At 36.9% G+C, this 14112-nt stretch overlaps 1 protein-coding gene across 1 annotated transcript in view; it reads left to right on the forward strand.

Annotated features, from left to right (window-relative positions):
* The window catches only part of IMPG2 (interphotoreceptor matrix proteoglycan 2), an 86621-nt gene that overhangs the window by 14392 nt on the left and 58117 nt on the right, over nucleotides 1–14112 (forward strand). Inside the window, exons 3-5 of the mRNA XM_059164294.1 lie at nucleotides 379–545; nucleotides 4470–4501; nucleotides 13873–13922. Coding sequence (XP_059020277.1) covers nucleotides 379–545; nucleotides 4470–4501; nucleotides 13873–13922 — 249 coding nt within the window. The remainder of the gene's footprint in view (nucleotides 1–378; nucleotides 546–4469; nucleotides 4502–13872; nucleotides 13923–14112) is intronic.

Here is a 14112-nt window from a genome sequence, read left to right on the forward strand (position 1 = left end):
AAATCTTAAAAAAATAATATTCCATCATATGGATCTTATTTATTCTTCCACCTATTGAAGTATTCTCATATCTATTCCACTTTTATAAAACATAAACATGGATTTTTTTTTTTGAAAGATGGGAAAAATACCCTGCCTATTTGATGTGAGCCTATTTGTAAGGGAGAGGAGTGGGGAGTTCAAATTCTCTTCATATCTGAAAAGTTTAAACTGGACATGTATCAACAGAAGAGCTTTGACTGAGAATCATTCCCGTGCTCCTCCAGAAAGCACAGTATGGACAAATGTCTTGGGAATCTGAATAAACAGATTCATGATTTTGTGAGAACCTCAAAGTGCATTGATTTTCCATAAAGTACTTCTCTGTCTGTTTTCCAGTATGTCAGGAAGCTGTTTGGGAAGCCTTCAGGACATTTTGGGATCGACTGCCTGGGCGTGAGGAATATCATTACTGGATGAATTTGTGTGAGGATGGAACCACAACTATATTTGACATGGGCACAAATTTTAGTCAGTCCATGGAACATAGAAGTTTAATTATGAAGGTAAGGGTACTAACAAGGGAAGAATAGCTGGGCTATTGTAGGAGCACTTATACACAGTTAAAGCCTGAAGGTAGAAAGAGCAAATGCCAAATCCCTACTTTACTTTTTGTTGTTGAACTAGGCTATTTGAGTGAGCTGTCATAGAGCATAGCCTAGTCTTTATATCCCTAGCTCTGGCTGTTACAACAAACATTGTTAACCCAGTAAGAGCCTCAGGCTTATGTTTATAAATGTAAATATTTGGAAATAATATTCAGCAATGGTTTAGGCTAAGAATATAAATCTGTAAGAGTCTAGCATTCTTGACAAAATTTTGCACACTATCAATTTGGAGTACCTACCAATGACCCTAGTTAGGATAGAAGTTGTAGTTTGTTAAGTAAATGTTAAATATAAATATAATTCTAATTAGTGAACTTGCTTACTTGTTCTTCTTCTTTTAGACTTAGTTTATTCTTAGCAAAGGATAAATAAGCATGCACATAGACAAATAACCTGCCTGCCAACACTCTTCTTCTCTCTCTCTTTTTAAAATGATTTACTTATTTTAGAGAGAGAGAGCACAAGTGGGAGGAGGGGCAGAGGAAGAGGGAGGGAATCCCAAACAGACTTCTCACTGAGTGTGGAACACCACTTGGGCTTGATCTCACGATCCTGAGATCATGATCTGAGCCAAAATCAAGAGACAGACACTTAACTGACAGAGCAACCCAGATGCCTCTCACCGTCCCCTTTTCCTATAGCATGCATGTATTCATAAGAAAATGAAGCTGGTTAGATATATGTGGTAAGTCACTCATTCAGGCTGATATGCCCTATATCTATCCTTGTCCATCAGTTTGAGTCCTACCTGTCCTCAGTTGAGATATAACCTGCCTTATGACGAATCAACCCCAGTCTCATAGATTTAACTCCCATAATTCTTTGAGCTCCCATAATTCTTTAATGTTGTACCACTTGCATTTTATTATTATTAGTTATATGTGTGATTTCTTCTACTAGACTATGAGCTGAAGAGCAAGGATTGTGTCATTATTTGTCATTTTGCATTCCTGTGATAAAATAACTATGCGATAGATATTTGTTGAAATAAAAGTGTATAAGCACTAATTGCAATGTCTTTTTCCTATTTGTTGCAAATAATTAGAAACTTTTACAAATATTATCTTAAATACTTGCTTTAAGTATTATATACCTTAGAGAGACTGAAGAAAGAATTATTGACTGGATAACTCTGAGCTTTTATTTCGAGTCTAGTAAAATTGGATTAGAACATCTTAAAGTAATACAATATATCATCTGATTCTTTTTACTTTAAGAATTTTATTTTTAGTAGAGACATTCTTTCAACATTTGGCCCTACATTGGGATGATCTCATTAACTAGAAGCAAATTGGGAACAGAAATATGGTCTGATAAATATGGGTGGACCCAAGACAAATCTTGCAGGGTTATAAACATTTCAACGTTGTGCAGGTTTTTGTGGTTTTAAAATACATTCAACTTTTAATCATGGTACCTCACATTTTAAGTCAAGGTGTTACATTTTTTTCTTCTGTCCCATTAAAAATTTTTTAAATTTATTTACTTTTTTAAAAAAGATTTTATTTACTTATTTGAGAGTGAGCAAAAGCAAGAGAGAGAGAGAGAGCAAAAGCCAGGGAAGGAGGCAGAGGAAGAGGGTGGAGCAGTCTCCTTGCTGAGCAGGGGCTCCGATGCAGGCCTCCATCTCAGGACCCCAGGGATCATGAGCTAAAGACAGACACTTAACTGACTGAGCTGCCCAGGCTCCTCAATTCTGTCACATTTAAAAAAATATATTTTTATTTACTTATTTACTTGAGAGAGAGAGTCCTCTGTCACATTTTGAAATGTTCAATATTAATAATTATGAGAATAGCTACCAGTTGCTTAGTATATACCATGTACCAGGCCACATATTAAGCCCATTAAAACATTATATTTAATAAACAACAACCCTACAAGGAGGTACTAATATCCTCAATTTATAGATAAGCACATTAAGCATCAGAGTTATTTCTTATTCTAGAATACAAAACCAGATGGGCTGGAGCTTAAATTCAGACCTGCTTCTCTTTTTAAAAATGTTTATATTTTTTCTGTTTACCATTCGGCCTCCCTTCTCAGTAATTACCAGTTTTGCAAACTGCTAAATTTGGTCATATGGAATATTGGCAAATTTGCTAATATGGAGTAACTGTTCGGTAAAAAAATACACACACACACATATTTACACTTATATTACTGTTGCCATCTCAACTGTGCCCAGGTTATAGGACCAGTTGATAGAGCAGCAAATACATAGGATATAAAGTTAGTATTACCATACATGAGCATGTGATGTTACATTGGAAGGTATTTTTCACAAGTGGAACTTTTCAGAAGGGAAGATTAGAATGCATTGGAAGTATACTTTCAATGACTATGTAATAAAACATGCAAACAAAGTGGGTGTTACATCACCTGAATTGAGTCTTAAATAACAAGTACAAGTTAGCTGAATGAGGAGAAGTTTGGGAGAAACAGTTCAAGCAGAGGGGACAGCATAAGCCAAATGTTTGTAGGGAATGATGAGGGCCACTCTACCAGAAGGGTAGATTAGAAGTGATAGGAGATCAGACTGGAAGAGTAGAAAACTCTGTGGATGATAGGAAATCATTGAGGGATTGTAAGTTGGTGAGTCACAGGCTGACTTGACAGTTTTGAATTTTAAAAAGGTCATTATGGTTTCTATACACCATAGGATGTAGAGGGATCAGGGGGACTAGTTACTACCCTTACTACCCCATGCCCGAGGAACTGAGGGTCCTAGCTAGACACGAGATACAGGAAGCATGAGGGATACAAATAGGGAAAAAGATTAGCAGGACTCTGATAGGTTGGATGGGAGTAGGAGAGGTTTAAGGGAATGGCCTGGAAACCTCCTTGTTGATAGTTTGGATGACTAAGAACAAGAACTTGGGGAGAGAAGCAGTTTTGTAGATGAGGTGGGAGATTGAGTTCACTTTTGAATATGTTGTTTTGAACCACCTGTGAAATGTGAATTGGTTGACATTTAGGTATGAAGCCAAAGAGAGTGGTCTGGGTTATAAACACAGCTTGTAGGAGTCACCAGGCCCAAGGTGGTAATTGAAAGCATTTAGAGTGGCTGAGATTATTCTAGGAGATTTTGTAGTATAAGGAGAGCAATAGGTTATTTATAAATATCATGAGAGTTATTTGGAATAATAGTCTTTCCATTTTATAGATGAGAAATTGAAGGATTTTGGGTTTTGCCTCTGTTACGAAGCAAGAGAAAATGGGACTTGAAACTAGGTCTTCTAAGTTAGTGTTCTTTTTATTATGTTGGTCTCAGAATAAAACCATTAATTTAGAGGAAACTTAGGAACAATTTGCTTTGGAATGCCCCAGAAGAATAATCCAATTATTGGTACAATATATCTTTTTGTCTGAATTCTGGATAAACAGATTTAGCATTTATTTTATCCACGTATTTATATTATTCTGGTTTAAGATTTTCTATAAATGTATTAGATCATAAAAAAACTTTGATTCTAAGTCCATGGAAGGTTGAAGTAGAATTCTCCAATCTCCAATTTGTAGATCTTTTTGGAATGATTAACAAGTGAAGTCTGTTAATCTGTGCCCATTAAGAAAAAGCACAAGAACTTTTGGAAACATAAACAGAGGCTGAGTGCCAGGACATTCCCATAGTCCTAAAACAAACCTGGCATTGTTAGTACCTTGCTTTAACTATTTGTCTAACCATAGAAAATAACAGCATAGATTTATAGACTAACAACGTAATGTTAGGGTATTAGTGTTTTCTATGCAATAAATTCTGTTTACTGCTTAATAACTGTCATGAACTCATAGAGTCATTTTTATTTTTGTTTTCCTTAGAAACTGACATATACCAAGGAAACTGTAAGCAGGTGAGTGTCTTTTTCCCCCCTAATTTCATGTTTGGCAACAGAAACATGTCATGCCTACTCCAAGATTCACACCAAATTTAACGGCCCTTTTCTATTTTCTTGCCAGTTCCTGCAATGACCAGGGCTGTGGGTTAACCCCAAATGCTTTTCTGCATGTTGAGGCCACTTTCCTTTCAAGACTTCCGTCACAGCCACTGTGCTTGTTTATTTTCTGACCTTGCCGGGAGGCAGACTTTTTCCTTTCTCTTGGGTGAGAAAACAGATTTCTGGAAGCGGAATATGGAATGATCTACTTTTGTTGAGGCTGTGGTCTAAGAGTAAAAATGTTACGAAATGGTACACCTTTGTGGCAGATAGTTTATTAAATGGTGGTCGGTGGTATGGATCACTTTACAGAGAAATGATGATTATGAGCTTGAAGTATAGGAATAAAACAACCTTGATGAATCCTCCAATATTAGGATTCTTAGCTCTATTAGCCTTTAGTCTTAGGATTAAGGTCATTTCTGCCTCCTGAGCAATAGTGGTACAAAACAGCTCATGGAAGATGTGAGATTTTGAGTGTATAAGGATTAATGATTTCAATTCTATCCATACTCAAAGTATCAAGATTGTGCCAGTATGTAGGTAATTCTATAGAAAACATTATTATGGCATAAAATCCTGGTCAGAGTCCAGAATTTTTCTTCAAATTAGGAAAACATACTGAAAAGCCAGTTAGGTGAGTCAGTGTCTAGAGATCCAAACTGGGCAGCAGAGTCCAGGCAAAAGCATAGTTGGGGTTTACAGGTGGGTGCTAGTGGGGTATCAAATCAAACTTGAGTAAACAGGAGGGAAGGGTATTCTGTGTGATCTCACTTGTTCATAGAGCTAATGTTATCACTGAGTCTCTGGTGGGGCCTGGGATTGAGCACCCACTTAGATGTTGGGCCATGTGGTTTCTTTCTTTTTTTTTTTAATTTATTTTTAATTTATTTTCAGCATAACAATATTCATTATTTTTGCACCACACCCAGTGCTCCATGCAATCTGTGCCCTCTATAATACCCACCCCCTGGTACCCTGACCTCCCATCCCCTGCCCCTTCAAAACCCTCAGATTGTTTTTCAGAGCCCATAGTCTCTCATGGTTCATCTCCCCCTCTGATTTACCCCAATTCACTTTTCCTTTCCTTCTCCTAATGTCCTCCATGTTATTCCTTATGCTCCACAAGAGAGTGAAACCATATGATAATTGACTCTCTCTGCTTGACTTATTTCACTCAGCATAATCTCCTCCAGTCCTGTCCGTGCTGATACAAAAGTTGGATATTCATCCTTTCTGATGGAGGCATAATATTCCATTGTATATATGGGCCATATCTTCTTTATCCATTCTTTTGTTGACAGGCATCTTGGCTCTTTCCACAGTTTGGCAGTTGTAGCCATTGCTGCTATGAATATTGGGGTACATAGGGCCATGTGGTTTCTTGGGTGTTGACTCTTCACCCCTGAAAAACAGAGTTTGGTAGTTCCTTGTGATTGCCATTAAACACACAGGCAGTGAACTAAATACTCTGGAGAGTCCCACCAGTCCTAGTAATCATCATGGTAGTACCTAATGAAAATGATAGCACGTTTTCTACCTATTATATGGTTAAGAAGCTTGTTCTCATGGCATTAAAGCTGGAGGAAGCTCTGAGGTTTACTTGGGAGGTGGATGTTAGCAAGTGTAGAGCCTGTGGGTTATTATAAAGTGGTGGAAGGAGGGTTATCTTAAGTAGGTTATCTTAAGTAGGACGGTCATAACACTGTATGGGGTTGGGTTGGCTTATCACACACTTACCACACACCCAGTTGGGTAGCTGGAAGAGGCTTAAGGTATAGTATGTGTAGTTTTGTGTCTTTCTGTGGGTCTCACGTCAACTGGGTACATTTTTCCGTAGCTACCTAGTATTTCTCACAGTGAGATTATGTATAGGAAAAGGAGAAATTTTGCGCTATGGTCAGTTGTCTCCTACTGTGTTAATCACATTCAAACAAATTCATGAATAAGCATCATAGCAGGACTGACTGGATTATATACTTATATTGGTAAGGCACTGTCTGTACTAGGTATAATAAGGGACTCAAAATATTATTTGCTATTCTTAGAAAATTATGTATAAAAATAACATATGAAAATATAAGTGAATTTTGAGAATTTTAAACTCTAAAGCATCTTTCCCATGTAACTAAAGCAGACCAGGTTGGGCTGGGGTGAGAACTGCCAACCGTGGTAGTTGCTGAAAAGGGTGACCTCGGGTTAGGTAGCAGTGGGAGCTAAACCCTGGGAGTTCCCTAAGAATTCACTAAGCCCATCTTTCTCCCGCTTGAGTATTACAGTGATCCACTGAAACCTTTAATTTGCCCATCATTTTTCTATATTCAAATTTATTTTTATGATTTTTTTTTGAGATTACTATTGTATTCTCTGAGATTCTCATGTTGGGTTTTATTGCTGCTCTAGCAAATTACCACAGACTTCATAGTAAACAACACAAATTTCCCCTACAGTTATGTCATTCAGAAATCTGACATGGGTCCTAAGCTGTTGCCAGGTTTGCATTCCTTTCTGGAAGATATAGGGGAGAATCTGTTTTCTTGCCTTTCCAGCTTCTAGAAACTACCCACATTACTTGGGTCATGACTCCCTTCCATCTCCAAAGCTAGTAATGGCTGGTCAAGTCTTTCTCCCATTTCATCACTCTGACACTCTTCTGCACCTTTCTTCCACATTTAAGGATCCTTCTGATTATGCTAGATCCACCTAGATAAACCTGGTTACATTGCCTATTTTAAGGCCAACTGATTAGCAACCTAAATTCCCCTATGTACGTAACTTAACATATTCACAGGTTCTGGCGAGTAGGATGTGGCTGTCTTTGAGGGGCTATTATTGCACTTATCATACTTTTTTTCTTTGATTTAAATTGCTGCTTCTTTATGAACTCTGACCCACCTACTGACATATGATTTGGACCAAATACTCTTGTTTTCTATCCCTTTAAGCTTCCCATATAATCATTTGCCCTGTGTCTTAAGAAAAATCTTTTTTTTGATTGGATTATTTGTTCTTTGGGTGTTGAGTTTGCTAAGTTAATCCAATCAAGAAATGGGCAGAGGACATGAACAGACATTTCTGCAAAGAAGACATCCAGATGGCCAACAGACACATGAAAAAGTGCTCCATATCACTCAGCATTAGGGAAATACAAATCAAAACCACAGTGAGATATCATCTCACACCAGTCAGAATGGCTAAAATCAACAAGTCAGGAAATGAGAGAAGCTAGCGAGGATGTGGAGAAAGGGGAACCCTCCTACACTGTTGGTGGGAATGCAAACTGGTGCAACCACTCTGGAAAACAGCATGGAGGTTCCTCAAAATGTTGAAAATAGAACTGCCTTATGACCCAGCAATTGCACTACTGGGTATTCACCCTAAAGATACAAACGTAGTGATCCAAGGGGCACGTGCACCCGAATGTTTATAGCAGCAATGTCCACAATAGCCAAACTATGGAAAGAACCTAGATGTCCATCAACAGATGAATGGATAAAGAAGATGTGGTACATATACACAATGGAATACTATGCAGCCATCAAAAGAAATGAAATCTTGCCATTTGCGACAACATGGATGGAACTAGAGCGTATCATGCTTAGCGAAATAAGTCAAGCAGAGAAAGACAACTATCATATGATCTCCCTGATATGAGGAAGTGGTGATGCAACATGGGGGCTTAAGTGGGTAGGAGAAGAATCAATGAAACAAGATGGGATTGGGAGGGAGACAAACCATAAGTGACTCTTAATCTCACAAAACAAACTGAGGGTTGCTGGGGGGTGGGGTTATGGACATTGGGGAGGATATGTGCTTTGGTGAGTGCTGTGAAGTGTGTAAACCTGACGATTCACAGACCTGTACCCCTGGGGATAAAAATATATGTTTATAAAAAATAAAAAAATTTTTTTTTCCAGCTCACTTAGGACCTTACATCCCGCTTTACCTCTTACACATCTCCCTATCAGTGTTTCTGTTTTTCTTAAGTCTTCAGCTTCTCCCATTACTAACTCCTTATTAGCATTTGAACACACTCAAGTCTCTCTCATGTTACCTATTTACAAAAGGCCCTTCTCCAGCATTTGCAGTATGTTATAGCTGGGTGTCTTGAAAGCCTCTCCACTCAGCTCCAGTCCATGCTTAACCTCATACCATCTGGACTTACTGTGAAGTCTCAAAAACCAGTACAAACCACCACCTGGGATATGTGCTCACTGAAATGTTGTTAAATGAATAACTGAGTTTCTGCTCGATTATTCAAGTTTATTAGCAGGTCTCTGGTGATATTCTTGGTGTAAAGATTGTTCTTTGGCTTTTTTTTTTTTTTTTTTTTTTTTGGTACCTCAATTAACTTACTTTTGTCGTTGAGGATGTCTGTCGCAAAGCCAAATAATGTGTTTTTTAAGCAGATGTGCTACTCGGTTTGGGACATGTGTCCCTATTCCATTACTCTCTGTTATCTCTTATATTTGTTTAATCTCTCATATTTTTATAATGCTTCTGCATATATAATATTTTATTTAGTTTCCATCATACCTTTGGGAAATTGGTAGTGTAGGGAAGTATTCTTGTTTTCGAGATTAAGTTCTTGTGGCCCAGAGGAACTGAGATATTTTTCTAAGGCATAACAAAGTTAATGATACTTCTGGGACCAGTACCCAGGATTCCTGGCCCTGTGCCTTGAGTTCTTTTGTTGTCCTGTGCTGATCACAGTTAACAGATTCAAGAGTAAAGCAAAGTAAAGAAAATTGTCAAGGGAAGTAGTAATCTAGATTGGAAATTATGCTTGGCTTGTTTTTAAACTTATGCTCAGTGTGTCTCTGATATCTTTTGGTACCATCTCACCTGAATTCTGATAGGAAAAGTAGAAGGTTGTTCGCTGCTGGTATTAAGCTAAAGGTCTTAGCTGAACAATTTCACATTTGTGGTTTGGCCTAGAAATGGAGTAGTATTTCTGTCTCCAAACTCAATGCAACTTTGTGTCCTTGTTCTGTTGTGACATTTTAGGGGATCCCTGCAGGAGGCATACCTAATGAGAACATGTTGAAAGGATTCTTGTTAAGTGTTTTTTTTTTTTTTTTTCACTGTTTTTTGAAAGGAGAGTGGGAAAATGAGGGATTAAGCATTGGACTGTTAGACAAGAGATTTGAATTACTGATCATTGCCTACTTACCATCGTTAAAATGTTATTCTGAATTTAGTAAGTGAAATCTAGTTCTACTGAAGTAAACAAACTTCTCTGTTGTGAATACTTCCTTAGAGAAGTATCTGAAATTTAACTTTTTTACTTATTTTTAGTTGCAGTAATTCTCTTCTTAAATTAAAAAATTTTATTTTTAAGTGAAGCATAGTTGATATATAATATTATATTAGTTTTAGGTGTATAACATAGTTATTCAACAATTTTATACATTATAAAATTCTTACCACCGTAAGTGTGGTTACCTTCTGTCACCAAAGTTATTGTTATATTATTGACTATATTTACTGTTATTTATCTTTATCCCTGTGACTTATTTAACAAATGTGATCTTGATGTGGGGGATAATTTGACTGAAACCTGGTGAGGTCTTGTTACTTTGCCATGTCATCCCAACTTCCTGTTCCAGTTACTGTGTTATGCTTTGGCCCCTCTGTCTTACTTTGACCTTTTTGCTCTTCATGTCTGGTTGCTCTCCAGAGCTCTCCAACTTTTACTGGGTTTCCCTTTCTTTTTCTGGGCCCTTATATACTTTGGCTTTTAGGTTTTTAAGTTTATGTAGGCCATTATTATTACAACCAAGTGAAACCATGTTGGTTGCCCTTCTAGTCAATATGGCTCACGTAAAGGCCATGTTGTGAGGAATTAAGATGAGTGAGAGAGAGGTTTCTGGAATCCGATGGGCCTGTTTTACATCATAGCTCCTCCATTGTCTAGCCATGTGACTCTGAACAAGTTCTTAACCTCTTCTAATATTAGTTTCCTCTTATGTATAAATGAGGATAATAGTATTTTCCCTTTAAGATTGTTGCTGGAATTAAATGAGTTAACCAAGAAGAAACACTTAAGACAATGCTTGACACATGATAAATTTAGTGGTACTCCTTCTTGCTATTGTTATTGTTGAAAAGGTAACTAGATATGGTTAGGAATTTTAGGCCTTGGGCCATATCAAATCATTGTGTCATCCAGGAAAAATTGCTTTATTCATTTGGACTTTATTTTTTCTTCTATTAAATGAAGGTATTGGCAAGGCATTATGCCTTGTGGACAACTGATAGACTCTTTTCAGATCTAATTATGTTAATATCTGTCTCAAATGCATTTGAATCTTATTTATTTTAGCTCTACTCCCTGCAACCTGAGAAGTCTCTTGATAGTTTCTCATCATCTAGGCCCTTTCTCCATTCATCCCTCATCATAATGACTTACCCAGATATCGTATTTCTTGGGTTTTTCTAGATGACAGACAGCTCACTGAGAAACAATTTCTTGCAAATGCTTCTAAATAACAAAAAGTGATAGTTTTGTTGTAAGGGTTTAATATGTTATTCTTTCTAGATAGTATTTTTTAAAAGAAGAAAAATCTTTATGAGATTTTTTGAAACTCAATTTCTCAAATTTTCTTTCTTTTCTCTTTTTAAAAGATTTTTAAATTTTTAAAGTAATTTCTATACCCACTGTGGGGTTGGAATTCACAGCCCTGAGATCAAGAGTTGCATGTTCTACCAACTGAGCCAGCCAAGTGCCCCAGTTTCTCAATTTTTTTTTACCAAAGCCTGGGAGTTTGGGGAACATGATCCTAGTTGACTTCCCCAGTCCAGTTCTAATGATAAAATATCTTTGAATTATCATATTTAATTTCTTTTTTTTTAGTTTTTTTTTTAAATTCATTTATTTGACAGAGAGAGAGATTACAAGTAGGCAGAGAGGCAGGCAGAGAGAGAGGGCGAAGCAGGCTCCCCGCCGAGCAGAGAGCCCGATGCAGGGCTCGATCCCAGAACCCTGAGACCATGACCTGAGCCGAAGGCAGAGGCTTAACCCACTGAGCCACCCAGGCGCCCCCATATTTAATATCTTAATTTTAATTTTAACTTTATATTCAATTCCACAATGTAATAATATTTGTTTTAATATAAAAATGTTTTGAATTATACATCAGTTCTTACTTATTCCTCACCTGCCTATGCTTCAAGTAAAATTGATGCTTCAGCATTTATGCTGTGTTTATCTGGTGGCTTTGAGTAATCTCCTGTCCCACCACCATGACATAATTTAGAGAGCAATAGGGCAATTTAAAAGAGTTGTCTGAAGATGGGACTCATTGGCATATTGGCAAGTCTGTTGTGGAGACATTTTTTTTAAAGATTTTTATTTATTCATTTGAGAGAGACACAGAGAGAAAGAGAGAGGGAGAGAGAATGAACGGAGAGCAGGGGAGGGAAATGCAGGGCTGGATCCCAGGACCCTGAGATCATGACCTGAGCTGAAGGCAGACACTTAACTGACTGAGCTACCTATGCGCTTCTTATGATGGAGATATTTTTGCCTATAATTGAATCACCTTAGGAAGCTCACTAGTATAAAGCTGAAGGTAGTTTTCAACTTTTAATAGATATGTTTTGTGGTGGGTATTATAGAGGGCACGGATTGAATGGAGCACTGGGCATAGTGAAAAAATAATGAATACTGTTATGCTGAAAATAAATAAAAAATAAATTAAAAAATAGTAATGTAATCACCATCCAACAGATGGAATCACCAAGGAACTCCTTTGTAAAAGGTTAACAGAACATCCCTTTTCCCTTAGAACATATCACAAATTTTCAAGTTTTGTACTTCTTAAGGGGCCTCTAGCTGGCTTAGTCAGAGGGCATGTGAATCTTCATTTTGGGGTCATGAGTTTGAGCCCCACGTTTGGTGTAGAGATTGCTTAAATAAATAAAACTTTGAAACAAATAAAACTTCTTAAAATTACTACACTTTAAATTTTATATTTTTGGATTAAGTGGAAATTTGGACTTGGAGAAATCCACTTTCTTTCCTTTAGAAGGGACTTCTCAGATTATCTTAAAAAAAAAAAAAAGTTTATTTATTTATTTAAGCAGGAGGGGCAGTGGGAGAGGGAGAAGCAGACTCTCACTGAGCTGGGAGACTGACTCCGGGCTTAGTCCCAGGATTTGATCCCAGTACTCTGGGATCATGACCTGAGCTGAAGGCAGACAAATGACTGAGCCACCTTAGTGCTGCTCAGATTACCTTTTGATCTTCTCTTGTAGTTGCAAAGCAGCATGGTTAAAGGATCGCTGTGTGACTTGCAGCCTGTTAGCTCTGTGGCCTACAGCAAGTCATTTCTCTAAGCTTGACTCTCTTTATATAAAAAATATTATGACTTCTATGATCTCTCCAATGACATGAGATCTGAGCTTATATTTTTTTCCTTAGCAACAGTAGTCTCCTGCCTGCATTACTTGTTACATTTGTAATCATTTATTTATTGCCTATCTCCTGTAACACTGCGACTTTAATAGATCATGGGTTTATCCACAGCTGTATGCCAGATGTCTTGTCCACTCCTTGGCTAATAATATTTGTTTATTCTTTCATTCTAAAAATATCTGTTTAGTGCCTACTAAATGGCAGGTACTAGTTTAGGCTGGAGGTAGAATAAGAATATGGCAGGCAAGGTTCCTATTCTCATAGAATTTATATTCTTACAGCAGTCCTGTTGAATAGAACTTTCTGTGATGATGGAAATATTCTTTACTATGCTGTTCCATATGGGAGCCATTAGGCACATGTGACTATGGAGCACTTGAAATGTGGCTAGTGTGAAGGAGGATCAGAATTTTGAACTTTATTTAAATTACTTAAATAAATTACTTTAATAAATTTAAATTATTTAAATTATTTAATTTACTTAAATTAACACATATGTCCAGTGACTACCATGCCAATGCCATTCTAGAGGATTAAGAGATTGGAGACAGAAATAAAGAAGTAGATAGATAAGTCGACACATAATTTCACATACTGATAATAACTGAGAAAAAATCAAACAGGCTGATAGAATAGTAAGTAGGGGAGTACTTTATGTAGGGTGATTCTACTTGAGCAAAAATCAATAAATGTAAAATAAGTGAATTATGAAGACTATTATTTTTAAACTTTGTTAAATAAGTACTTACTTGGGTTTGGGAACCAGGTTTGGAGATGTAGTGAATTCCTTTTTTGGAAAACAGAATTCAAAATATATTCACATATTTCTATCATCTTTATTAACTTTAAACGTCTTTTTTAACCTTAGCCCTGAATTATCATCTCCGTTTCCTGTTGGTGATACCTCAACATCGGGAGGTATGCTCTTGTACATTTATTCACTGTTCTTTGTTGTTGTTTTTTTTTTTTTAATTAATGTATAATGCATTATTTGCCCCAGGGGTGCAGGTCTGTGAATCATCAGGCTTCACTTTTCTTTTTAAATTATTTATGGCTTAAGATCATCTTGCAAGCAAGCACACATTTCAGCTCACATTTAAAAAATACT

This window comes from Mustela lutreola, chromosome 2, assembly GCF_030435805.1.
Source record: "Mustela lutreola isolate mMusLut2 chromosome 2, mMusLut2.pri, whole genome shotgun sequence".
Taxonomy (NCBI): domain Eukaryota; kingdom Metazoa; phylum Chordata; class Mammalia; order Carnivora; family Mustelidae; genus Mustela; species Mustela lutreola.